Raw genomic sequence first — 13747 nt, 5'->3', positions numbered from 1 at the left:
TATATGTTATATTTTGAATTTTTTAAAACGACTTTAAATTACAAAAATGTAAGTTTTCCTCCATGTTCGAGATTGCGCTAGGCGTGAGTCGGGCGGCTGGTATGGGCCTAGCGAATTGAAAAGAAATCGGAGATTAATCGACGATTAATCGGGGATTAATTTTGAGCATTTTTTCAATATTCTGATAAATGTATATATTTGAGTATGATTTATAGAGAAGTCAACAACAATTAATGTTGCTTGGTGGTAATTAGATTTGTGGACGTCCTCTAGTTACCGTGTTCGAAGCCCGGGGACCGTTTTTGCCTCTTTTTTTTGTTTTTCTCATTAATGGCACAACCGTAAATAAGTCATCATCATCCTCAGCCTTTCGTAGGGTTTACACAGACATTTTTTTCAAAGCCGCCATGCTTATTTTCTCAGATTTCATCTATTTTTTGCGTTTTTCATGTTAGTTGTGATCCAAACTTGTAGATTTAACATGTGACATCTGATTTCAAGCTTTCAAACCTCAAAAACGTGAATAACATTGATGACTCCGATTTAATAGCCGCATATGACGAAATCGCCGTGCTTCATCACCGCCGAGCGCTTCTCTGGCCGAATAATCGCCGATGCGGCCGCGTTTTAGAACCTTGGTTTTCCTTAAGTATACGACTAAAAATATTAAAATGACATGTATCAATTTGATGGTTGATTTGAAAGCTTTCAAAACCATATGGAAGATAAAAGTCAAAATAATTCAACTGTGAAAACAACACTATTCATTTTTTTAAAGAATGTGTTCGATAGAAAAAATAAGGTTTTTATGTCATAATTTGTTTAATGTCCAATCCGATCAACCCATGATGTATTAATTATAGTTTTGTTCCATTATTTTTAATAAAAATTGATCCGATCCATCGGAAAGAAATTATATAATAACAACAAAAAAATATTTTATATATATAAATAAAATGATCAAATATATAAAAGAAACTATCGATAATATATACAAATAAACTCACCCTGCGCAAGGCGCAGGTCTTATCCTAGTTAATCTAAATATTGGGTCCGATTGGTAATGGCTGTAGCTTTAAAATTTTTGCTGTAGAAAAAAATCTGTAGACTTTTTGCTGTGGTTTCAGATTTTAGTGCTGTAGAATTTTATGGAAAGCAATAAAAAATTGCTTTGGATATTTGGCTCTGCAGAGCACTTGTACAGCTGTAGGTTATTTCAAGAGCTGTGGTTTCGAAAAAAAATTAAAGTTTGATTGTTCTTAATTTGGTGATGTATAAATAAATAGGGCTGTAGATAACACCTACAACAACTACCAATCACCCCCGTTTTCTTTCGGTAGACTTCTTTTCTTCATTGCAACATTGGAGTTCAGATGCATACTTTACTAACTCTTGGGACAAGTTATTTTCCGTTTTAGTCAAAAGAAAAAGTTATTTTCCTTCGAAATTATAAAAGTTGCAGAATTTATAGAGTCTGATTGGTAAGAGTAAATAAAAAAAAATTAAAGGTAGAAAATGGAGTAAAACTAAAATGGTGGAAATCAAAAAAATAAAAAGAAAAAAATGAAAATCTATATTTAATCTATATTATTCTAGCAAAATTGAAAGTAAAGTTGAGTGTGTATTTCTCTTTTTTTTGAACTGTGAGCAGAGTAAAAAGGAAAAAAAAAATTGATTTCTCCTTGTTTGGTGACTTATTAGTGAAACGCTGAGTAAATAATTTTTTGGAGTAAAAAAGTTACGCTAGAATGACTATACAGTCACAATCATAGTGACAAAAATTCTATATAAATAAATATATATATATACCCAAGTGTGTTTATATACACAATTTCTCTCTTAAATAGTCCGTATGTTTCATAATAAATGTTATTTTGGAATTTTTATTTTGTTTTAAAACAAATGTCATTCTAAAATCTCAATACAATTTTATACATTAAATCTATTTTTTAACCTTTTGAACAATAAATAGATTTTTATGTAAATCACTCTCATTTAATTAATCATATATTAAATAGGAATATATTAGTTTATAATACAAATTTTTTAATCTCCTTGTTCATCCACATAGCTTTAAGAACTTGTCAGTGGCTACATTAACAATTGTATTTTATTAAATTGTAATTGGTTTAACGTGAAAAGACATGTTTTATTAAATTGAGGTTAGTTATGTCTGAAAATATTTCTATAGCAACTAGAATCAAGCTTGACTTTTACAATCCGATTAATTTGACAACATCTTAACATACTGCTTTAGAATATTAACTGACATATAGTTTTCTTTCATCAGTTTCTAGTATTGCTATAGTATTAACGATATGATCAACAAGTAAATCGTAAAGATTAGTACCATCGTACTCATTGGTTCTAGTATGATTGTAGTATGAGATGTCATAATACAGCTTCATTTTTCTTTAAATAATAATTTTGATGTCAGTTAGGGTCGAATACACATCGTAATATACGGATTAGCTAGCTTTCAAACTATCATATGTGTGGCTTAGTTCATCAATCAACACAAATATATATATATATATATATATATATATATATAAGTAATTACTTTGTAGATACGAAAATATTTCCAAAGACTATAACAAAAATAAAGGAGACAAAGTTCCTCAGTAAACGTCTAAAAGAAACTAATTAAATATTTCTTAGATTAATCGACATTTCGTTTTGAAGTTTAGAATGTCCAATAAGTCTACATTAGTTTGTTGCTAAGTCACAATCTTAATAAGTTCTGATTTCTACTTAGTTCATGAAGAAGTTGAAACATTGAAACACACATGCATACATACATGATACATAACGAAACCCACTGATTCTTGATAAAAAAAAAACAGGGTAAAAACTGATTAGACGCTTGGAAAATAAAATAACCTTCTAATTTGAGTTAAGCACTAACCCACAGATTTATTGCTTAGATATTAAACCAATTGTTGCACAAAAAAAAGATATTAAACCAATTAATCTAACCAGCTACCAATATAGCCAACAACAAAAAAAAAGATACTAATATAATATAGATATCTAGATGTTTTTTGGTGACGATAAAAAAAGATTTATTGATGAATAGATGTATCATGTATGAAACCGCAGGAATAAAAAAAAAGGTTTCATTGTGTTTTTCTAACGTGTGATATACATTGATAATCTATCATTAATCATGCTTCAGTAAATAATTAATTATACGTTTAGTGGGCTCATAGAATAACACGATATTTTAATATCAGGTTCAGGTATAGTACAGTCAAAATCTTCATCACAATTTTTTTTTTTGTAACCAATCACAAATTTTATTTTGACAAACGATCTTCATCAAATTTTTCACATTTCACTTTCATACATGAATGGAGTTTTTTTTGTTTTTGTTTTACAACTTTTACGCAACCTAATATTTGAATTGAAATCTCTGTGAAAAAAAATGAAGAGGCGCACACAACCACTCAAAATATAAATTGGCATGTGTGCCTTCCTATAAATAATACAGTAAAAACTACATAAACTAATAGTCGATAAATTAAAAAAATTTATAAATTAATATTTTCTCCGGTTCAAAATATGACACAAATCGATAAAATAATAAGATAATAATTTTTAAAAGGTCATGTGTAAATATATGGTTTCATTAAAATTATAAATTAATAATATTTCTATATATTTTTTTATATAAGTACAAGCTAAAAATTATATTGTTGGTTTTATATTCACAATGATATCATCTCTATTTTTCTTAAAATTTGAATATATTTTTGATAAAATTTAGTAAAATTATATCTATAACTACATTTGAATTCTATGAAACATAAAAATATACATCGGCTTTGAATGGTAACCAATGTAACGAGGAGGAATATTACTTAACATTCCTTATAAAAATTATCATTCGTGAGAAATATATTTTCTTTTGGATTTCTCTTCGTTCCTTTGTTTGTACAGAATTATAGAACAAATATATTCTTTATTAATTTTGATAAGGAACTATCATTCTTCATCATTCATAAATTTTTATTTCTATTCATTATTTTTCTATGTGTTCCTATTATTTTATGATGGTTACCAGTCACACCACAAATAATATAGCAAAACAATATGAAAATCTAATTTCTAAAATTTGATTAATATATATACGGTAAAATAAATTATTTTCTTATTTAGTAAATAAAAATATTCAAAAATAGAAAAAAAAACAGAAAAGAAAACCTTTTGTAAATTAATATTTTTATAATTTAACAATATACTATAGTTTTTATATTATTAATTTATAGAGTTTTATCGTGTATTCGTAACCAACTCCAGTGTCTTATGTGAATATCCGCGGTACAGGATTATTCGACGACCGAAGAAACATACTCAGTTTGATGTAAAATATTTTGAATCTATTATTGAATCACTTTTAAAAAAATGTTGTTATCAAAATTGGTTTGTTCTTCTTAAACTAAACTTGTTTGTCGCCGTGGACTTGAAGATATACTACATCAATCACTACAACACTTGTATCCAAAAGTTTCGTCTAAGCTTTTATTCAAAGTCGTCCATTTTGTTTTTCTCTCAGAGATTTACAAGCACAACTTTGGCAAAAACGCGTCGGGCGAAATAGACTTAAGCAGACTTACAGAGAGACAAACATTCACACAGTCACTTGTGTAAAACGCCATGGATACAGTAGATATACATGTCTTACATCTCATAGAAGGACAAACTATTAGGTGATGATTGTTTCTATTAGGTTTTGGTTTTAGTTTTTAGTTTTTGGTTTTTAGATTTTGGTTTTAGATTTTGGTTTTTGGTTTTTAACTTTTAGATTTTGTTTTTTGATTTTCAGCTTTTGGTTTTACTTTTTAGTTTTTAGATTTTGGTTTTGTTGTATCCTTAGTTTTTTTATATAAAATAAGCAATATATTATTTAAAATAATAAAAAATAACAATAAATAAGCAATATATTGAAACTATTTACAATTTTATTACATAATTTTTTTTTTGTTTTTTAGAACTTGAATGGCTATTTTCAAATCAATATAATATATTTTATTAATAAAATATTTTAAGTTTTATAATTTTTAGTTGTTGTTTAGTGTGTATAATAATTATTAAAATTATTCAATAATTTAATTTATAGAAATTAATAACAAATTGGTTACAACTAATACTAAAATTATCTATATTTATTTACATATATGAAACACAAACAAATTATTTTACATTGATGTTTAAATGATAAAAATTGTACGGGAATTTTATCTTTATGAAAATATTATTTATTTTATTATTAATTAATTAAAATATAGTGTTTTATACAAAATTCGTTTTTATATTGAAAATCCACAAGAGTTGGTTTTTGGCTTTTTTACAAATTGGTTGAAATTTTGAAAAACTAGTTTCCCTAAATTTTAAAAAATCTATTTCTTAAAAAACTTGATTGGCAAGTGAAATGGTTTTTACAAAAAAAAAAAGCTAAAAGCTAAAACTTGATTGGATAAAAAATAGTTTTTACAAAAACAAAAACCAAAAACTAAAGCAAAAACCACAAACAATAAACCTCTCAGTGACATATTTATGTAACCCACTAATAACATGACTAATATACTCTCAAGTCTCATTTGTCTAACCAAAAATGTAACATAAAGCTATTTGTCTAACCAAAAATGTAACATAAAGCTAAAATATAAACTTGAAAAGAAACGAAAAATTCTCGAAAATAGCACTAGTTTTTTTTGTCCCAGGCCTCAAACCTAACACCAAATTTAGAATTCTATAACTGTATAAATTCAGTATCAAAAGATTAAGAAATCATAATAATAATAAAGAAAATTTAAACTTTGAGTTTAAAATATATAATTGTAACATCTCGAATTGTGATATATGGAAAAGCTTAACAGAATTGATTTAACTACTTATGTCACCAAACTTGACTTACTTTTTCCGTCACACATCCGTTTAGAATTCTAGAGTTAAGTGTGCTTGGACTGAAATAGTGAAAGTATGGATGACCTATCGGAAAGCGATTTGAGATACCGTGCGGGTGATGCTAAAACACGGAGATCCGAGCGTTACAAGCAGATCAATTGGTGACAATTTGTCACGTGGGAATGTTGTTAAAAGGTGAGGTCTTGGGTTCGAGAAACACCAAGCTCACCAATAACCTACATAGAGGAGCCAGTTAGGGCTCACATGTGAAGAGTTAGACTCGGTGTCCCGCAGGACTGTAAGCATAGGTCCGCGGGACGGGTTGTCACAGTAACCCAACATAAAATTTTAACTTTCTTTGTAGTTTAATTTAGGATAATTAAACATGTATTCTTGCAAAATAATTTGTTTTAATTTGCAATTTATAAATTTGATGTAATCACGTTTAGAAAAAAAAAATATTTTTGTTTCTCGGGAATAAAATAGTTTTATATTTTTCAGTTAATAACAAAATAAAATGATAAGAAGAAAAAGATATTAAAATCAATGTTATTATTATTTTTTTTTTTTTGGTAACCCAGGGGTTCCCCGCTTCGCGGATCAATCCCTGGGCCCGGTCAGACAGCGGGCCGGCTTCACCCGGGAGGGTATGTCCTGAGCCCGAAGGCCCAGTACCCGCTTCGTGACATGGATGAGCAGTTTGCCTCCGGCTGGCGTCGAACCCGGAAGCATGACAATTGGCCCCCAAAGCTCTAACCAGTAGAGCTGACTCATCCCGTCTATCAATGTTATTATTGTAAAGTTTTTTTCTTCAAAAAAGAGTATATTGCGCAAACTTTTTGCCGGTCCAGTTCGAACCTCATGGGCCGTGTTCCTCTCTCTTCGTCAACGTTCTGCTTCAGTGCGTTTCTCTCTTTCTCTCTCTCTCTAGTCTTTTTAACCTCTGTATCACTTTCTATCTCTCTCCTCGCCTATAAAGCACAGATATGCACAGCGCGTGAAAAATGGCTTTCTCCACTGAGCCACGACGCGTTTGAGATCTCTCTCTCCCTCTCCCTCTCCTCCTTTCAAAGATTCCACCTACCAATATATATACTACTGTATATGCTACGTGTATATTCATCCTTCGCCCAACAGTTTCATCCCTAGTGTTCGCCGGATCTTCCAATGAGGCCGTTCTCCAAGAACGATCGTCGCCGGTGGTCGTTTGATTCCGTTTCCGCCGGAAAACTCGCCGTCGGAAGTGCATCCACCTCTCCCGGAACCGAATGTTCCAACGGCGGTTACGGTGAAGAGTTCGTTGAGGTCACGATCGATCTCCAAGACGATGACACCATCGTCCTTCGAAGCGTGGAGCCAGCAACCGCCATTAACATCGATATCTCCGACGAAACCGCCGGTGGTGGAGCCAGCGGGGGGATGATGACTCCGGTATCGATCTCGAGATCGCCGACGATTAAACGGACCTCGTCGAATCGGCTCCGGCAGTTCTCGCAGGAGCTCAAGGCGGAAGCTGTCGCGAAGGCGAAGCAGTTATCGCATGAACTGAAGCGGTTCTCGTGGTCTCGTTCCGTCTCCGGCACGTTAACCTCGGCGAACCAAAACGACGGTGGAGGAGGTATAGTGAACTCGGCGCTAGAGGCACGAGCGTTGCGGAAGCAACGAGCTCAGCTAGATCGGACTCGGTCTAGTGCTCAGAGAGCTTTACGTGGGTTAAGATTCATCAGCAATAAGAACAAGAACGTTGAAGGGTGGAACGATGTTCAGACCAACTTCGAAAAGCTTGCTAAGAACGGTTACATCTATCGGTCCGACTTCGCCCAGTGCATAGGTTCGAAACTCGATCATGTTCTTTTTTTTCAAGAACTCGATTATGTTTTTTTCAAGAAGTTGATTTTGTTTTTTACTGTCCTCAGGAATGAAAGATTCAAAGGAGTTTGCATTGGAGCTATACGACGCATTGAGCAGGAGAAGGAGATTAAAAGGTGAGAAGATCAGCCACGACGAGCTTTACGAGTATTGGTTGCAAATCAACGACGATAGCTTCGATTCTCGTCTCCAGATCTTCTTCGACATGTACGTTTCTTTTTTGGAAAAGAGAAAGTTATACTTAATGATTAAAGTAATGAGATTACTACTCGTAATCATGCTTTTCCTACTAATAATCATTATCTTAAAAGCTCATAATAATCATTTTACTGTAAACGATCCCTCCAGATCAGTCTTCTTAATTATGATAATGGTAATTTGCATGTGTGCGGGAATTATTGTTCCTGACGATGCGTATGTTTTAATTATACTACTAAACTCGTTTTCTTATTACAGAACCTTTGACTTTATTTAATACGCAATCGATCATAATCTCTTAATTATCTTTTCCTGTCGGAAATTACAGAGTGGACAAGAATGAAGATGGGAGAATTACAGAAGAGGAAGTAAAGGAGGTAATTAATTAAATGTTGACTAGTTTGAAAAATGCTCCATATTTATAACAAACAGACAATTAACGTCATTGACTGTGTCATTAATTATTCAGTTAAATTTTAGATTATTCGTAAAATTCGAACTAGTTTTTTTTTTTATATATATACTCAAAGTTAGGCGGGGATTTGGTGACCTTAAATCGCATGAAATGCTGATATACTAACCACTCCATCTATATTATAAAAATAAAAAGAAACAAAATGCGAATTTTCTTGCCCTTCGTATTTTACCAACGTCTTCAGATTCTTATCTGTAACTAAGGTGGCATGTATGTTGAAATTTGTTATTTTTTATTTGGTTTTGACTAAATATTCAAGTTGGTTTAGACGGTGACACAATATGTAATAGAGATGTCTTACTTAACACATTACGAAAGGTCCTTATCCCTTTTTTGCAAAAATGAAAATTGATTATTACAGATTATAATGCTGAGTGCATCTGCAAATAAGCTATCAAGATTGAAAGAACAAGCAGAGGAATATGCAGCTTTGATTATGGAGGAGTTAGACCCTGAAAGACTTGGCTACATAGAGGTTGGTTGGTCCTAATACTCTGCATCTCAAATATGTCACAAAATGAGGATTGAATTTTCATGCCATCACATGTTTTGTTTCCGTGCTTGCATGATGTGAATATTATATTGCAAAAAGAGTTCAACTTTCGTTACACAAACCAAATAAAGTATGCCAAACCGCCGCCCATAAATAGAATTCAATACTTATATGGTTTATAAAATACAATTTTATTGGCGTTACATTATTTTCTGTTTTGCTTTTTTTCTACTCTTATCTCATTTGCTGACACCTAGATCCTTCTATTCAGTAGCTCAAATATAGTATAAACTTTTCCTTTTCTTTTCTAATCCATTAGCTAAAGTTTGACATTCAATAATGACCTCAAATTGTAGGTGAATTAGTTATAACAATTAAACTATTGCAAATGTCCAGTTAGGGTAGAATAGAGTTTTAAATTTAATACATGTCACTGTTTAAGCTTGTCTGGTTACATATATCTAACTCATAAGCATTTTGTTATTATAGTTCAAAAAGACAAAGATCTTATGCTGCTGTGTTTCTTGTGTAGCTATGGCAACTCGAGACTCTGCTTCTACAAAAAGACACATACCTCAACTACAGTCAAGCATTGAGCTATACAAGCCAAGCATTGAGCCAAAACCTTCAAGGGTTAAGAAAGAATAGCAGAATACATCGAATGAGCTCGGATTTCGTCTACTTCATGCAAGAAAACTGGAAAAGGATCTGGGTTTTGTCTTTATGGATCATGATCATGATTGGATTGTTCTTGTGGAAATTCTTCCAATACAAGCAAAAAGATGCATTTCATGTGATGGGTTATTGCTTACTCACAGCAAAAGGAGCAGCAGAGACACTTAAATTCAACATGGCTCTTATACTTTTCCCAGTTTGCAGAAACACAATTACTTGGCTCAGATCAACAAGACTCTCCTACTTTATTCCTTTTGATGATAACATCAACTTCCACAAGGTTAGTGAACTTATACAATAAACCCTGAAAATATATACTTTATTTTTTATTTTGTTTGTTTCCACTTTCCATTTGATTGTTACTTTTGAGCATTTTCTTGAGGTCCCATTAGAACTTTCTTTTCGTGACTCTATAAGTCAAAAACAACACTGATTAAATACAAAGCCCTCTTCGAACGCAATGTGCTGTCTGTCTAGCAAAGCTGATAATGTGGGGCTCATATTCTTTGTGCACGCACTGGAAGTTGACAGCTATACTTCGCTTTCCTTTTTTGTTTCGGTTTGAAAAAGCTTTTTTAAGGGAACCTTTTTGTTTTTGTTTTAACTCAATAATCTTTTGTGTAATGTGCAGACAATAGCAGGAGCCATTGTAGTAGCCGTGATCCTTCATGTTGGAGACCATATTGCTTGTGATTTCCCAAGAATCGTTAGAGCCACGGAATATGATTACAATCGCTATCTGTTTCACTACTTTCAGCACAAACAGCCAACGTACTTTGACCTCGTTAAGGGACCTGAAGGAATCACAGGGATTTTAATGATCATCTTGATGGCTATTTCATTCACATTAGCAACAAGATGGTTTAGACGTAACCTCGTCAAACTTCCAAAGCCATTTGATCGTCTTACTGGCTTTAACGCCTTTTGGTATTCCCACCATTTGTTCATCATCGTCTATGTCTTGCTTGTGCTTCACGGTATCTTCCTTTATTTCGCCAAACCTTGGTATGTTCACACGGTAAGTCTCTAAAATGACTTAAAGCTCATTAATTGTTGAAAAAAATGTAATGCTCCCTCCGTTTCGAATTAGATGTCGTTTTAGAGCAAAATTTCCGTTTCAAAATTAATGTTGTTTTATGATTTCAATGCAAAATTTATTGATTTTTTATTCTAATCTATTTTTCTATTGGTTGAAATCTGGTTAAGTGAATTGGTAATGAGTATGTTTTTCTTCTTTGTAAGGGAGTATGCTTTTCTTCTTTTTGTAGACATGGATGTATCTTGCTGTACCAGTTTTACTCTATGGTGGAGAAAGAACACTTAGGTACTTCCGGTCTGGTTCTTATTCGGTTCGACTTCTAAAGGTTAGTGAATGAAACCAAAAACAGAGTACTCTGTTAATCATATCTCGATGTTAAAATTCTAATTTCTTTTCATTTTTCCCTTAGGTTGCTATATATCCTGGTAACGTTCTGACGCTGCAAATGTCGAAACCATCTCAATTTCGTTACAAAAGTGGACAGTACATGTTCGTTCAGTGTCCAGCAGTTTCTCCATTTGAATGGTAAAAATTTACAAAAACGGAATGAATCTTATTAATCAAATAAATCTTTCTTACTAATTTGTATTTGATTTAGGCATCCATTCTCCATTACTTCAGCACCTGGAGATGGTTATCTCAGCATTCACATTAGACAACTCGGAGATTGGACTCAAGAACTCAAAAGAGTATTCTCTGAAGTTTGTGAGCCACCGGTTGCCGGTAAAAGCGGACTTCTCAGAGCCGATGAAACAACAAAGAAAAGGTATAATAAAAACAATAAACCAAAGACTTAAAAACTGTAATTACCCACATTCTGATGTGTTTAGCCAAATGTTGTTACAGTTTGCCAAAGCTGTTGATAGATGGACCCTATGGTGCACCAGCACAAGACTATAGAAAATATGATGTTCTCTTATTGGTTGGTCTTGGCATTGGTGCAACTCCATTTATCAGTATCTTGAAAGATTTGCTTAACAACATTGTTAAAATGGAGGAGCAAGCGGTAATCTTTAAACTCTTTTTTTTTTCAAACAACTAATGAAGATGTGAATTTGATAAATATATTTTACATCTCCAGGATTCGATCTCGGATTTTAGTAGATCATCAGAGAACAGCACAGGAAGCAACAGTGGCAACAATGCTAATACACCGAGAGGAAAGAAAATATTAAAAACCACAAATGCTTACTTCTATTGGGTAACAAGAGAACAAGGCTCTTTTGATTGGTTCAAAGGCGTCATGAACGAAGTAGCAGAGCTTGACCAACGGGTAAAAATATTTCCTAAGAGAATCACTTAGCACTTTCCTGAGAATATCAAAGTTGATTTGCTATTTTTGTGTGTTGAACAGGGTGTGATAGAGATGCATAACTATTTGACAAGTGTGTATGAAGAAGGTGATGCTCGTTCTGCTCTCATTACAATGGTTCAAGCTCTTAACCATGCCAAAAATGGAGTCGACATTGTCTCTGGCACTAGTGTACGTGATTCTTTTGTTTTCTCAAAACGGTCCCCAACTTCTCATTTGTAAAATAATGAACCCCACAACTCAAAAAAATTTATGTTTTCAATTTTCAGGTCAGAACACACTTTGCAAGACCCAACTGGAAAAAGGTTCTCTCTAAGCTAAGTTCCAAGCACTGCAATGCAAAAATAGGTAACAATCACTTACCTCTGTGGTTTATAGATCTTCACATATTTCAACAAAAAGAGAATATCTTTAGATTCGCTCAACTTAGTCCACACAGCTCTGTTACATTTTTATATACGGCAATGAGTTTCGACGTATTTTTAGGGGTATCTGCTTTTATGGAAGCTTTCACTCTCATGATTTGATAGAAGCTGTCACTTTCCAGTTTCCATAACAACAATAAGAATAAAAAAAGCATCAAAATGATTCTTAAATCTTTGAATTTCTTTCTTTGACAGGAGTGTTTTACTGCGGAGTACCGGTTCTAGGCAAAGAGCTTAGCAAACTATGCAACACATTCAACCAAAAGGGTTCAACGAAGTTTGAGTTCCACAAGGAGCATTTCTAAAAGACAAGAAGGAAGAAACCTAAAGCAACTTAATAGTATAGAATCAATCTCTTCACTCCCCTTTCCCCATACATATACTTTGATACAAAGCAATTACACGTTAACACGCTGTCAAAAGTGAGTGTGTTAAGGTTTAGTTCCACACGTTCTCTAGGTCTATATCCACCGAGGCATACGTGTAAATATCCAAGAGGAGAAATATATAAAGGGGGAAGTTTGATAGAAGAATATACTGTAGTTACTTTTTCATGTTATATATTTAGGGTTTACTATATTGCTTGCATATCAAGCAAATCAGATAAGAGATTCTAGAAGGTGAGGGTTTGGTGAGAGAAAAGGACTGTGATGTGTAAATCCGAAGTCGTTTTCGCTTGTGGAGAAAGTGCAATACAGCTGCAGGGAACGGAGAGGATGTAAGCTGATAATGCGTTGATAAGGTCCATGTGATTAGGAAGGGAGAAGACATTTTTGGGGGATTTATTATATTTCTTAAAGATTTATTTTGCTCTTTTGAAAATTGCAGTGGAGTCGGTGAATGAGAGACTAGAGCTTCTAGATTATTGGGAGGATATTTGGGAAATAAGGGAATTCAAATATTTTTTCATTTTTATTAAATATTAATATAAGATGTACACAGCAGAAAGTTTTAATACTAATTAAGTGTTTTCCTACACAAAAAAATAAAATAAAATAAATTATTAACATTTTAGATTTATTCTTTGCTTAACAATATTTTTATTTTTATTTAAGTAAATTAAATATATACTTCAGGACTATATTTAAAATATTTAAAATATTTATATATTTAAAATTATAATTTAGCAAGATTTTTACCTATTTGTTTGATTAAAATATATTAAATTAATTGGAGTAAAATTAAGAGAAATTTGTTAGAAATATTTTTTAATAATTATCGAAAAGTAAAACTAAATAGTATTTCAAAAATTTGTAGATATTAAAAGGAAACTAATAGCATTACGATTAGAAATTTATAATTTAAAAATTGTATAAAATTTGAAGAACTTTTGGTATTAATGTATTATAAA

The 13747-nt window shown here is 32.2% G+C and overlaps 1 protein-coding gene across 1 annotated transcript; it reads left to right on the top strand.

Annotated features, from left to right (window-relative positions):
* The first annotated feature begins 6823 nt into the window (after positions 1 to 6823).
* Positions 6824 to 13309, top strand: LOC106318844 (respiratory burst oxidase homolog protein F). The gene is made up of 14 exons (XM_013756987.1): positions 6824 to 7741; positions 7827 to 7986; positions 8306 to 8354; positions 8814 to 8927; positions 9478 to 9900; positions 10252 to 10638; positions 10889 to 10984; positions 11069 to 11184; positions 11258 to 11425; positions 11506 to 11665; positions 11741 to 11932; positions 12014 to 12142; positions 12241 to 12319; positions 12592 to 13309. Exons 1-14 carry the CDS (start codon positions 7078 to 7080, stop codon positions 12699 to 12701), a joined length of 2847 nt encoding a protein of 948 aa, XP_013612441.1. The 5' UTR covers positions 6824 to 7077; the 3' UTR covers positions 12702 to 13309.
* The last annotated feature ends 438 nt before the right edge of the window (positions 13310 to 13747 follow it).

The sequence above is a fragment of the Brassica oleracea genome, chromosome C9 (genome assembly GCF_000695525.1).
Source record: "Brassica oleracea var. oleracea cultivar TO1000 chromosome C9, BOL, whole genome shotgun sequence".
NCBI classification, from domain to species: Eukaryota; Viridiplantae; Streptophyta; class Magnoliopsida; order Brassicales; family Brassicaceae; genus Brassica; species Brassica oleracea.
The sequence above is the reverse complement of the archived record's forward strand: the minus strand, read 5'-3'. Positions and strand labels throughout refer to the sequence as shown.

What these genes read in the sequence shown, in the direction of transcription:
- LOC106318844 (XM_013756987.1), top strand. Translation starts at nt 7,078, where the DNA reads ATGAGGCCGTTCTCCAAGAACGATCGTCGCCGGTGGTCGTTTGATTCC. An exon ending in CGACTTCGCCCAGTGCATAG is followed by an intron (nt 7,742 to 7,826) that starts GTTCGAAACTCG and finishes TACTGTCCTCAG; the next exon opens with GAATGAAAGATTCAAAGGAG. An exon ending in CTCCAGATCTTCTTCGACAT is followed by an intron (nt 7,987 to 8,305) that starts GTACGTTTCTTT and finishes CGGAAATTACAG; the next exon opens with AGTGGACAAGAATGAAGATG.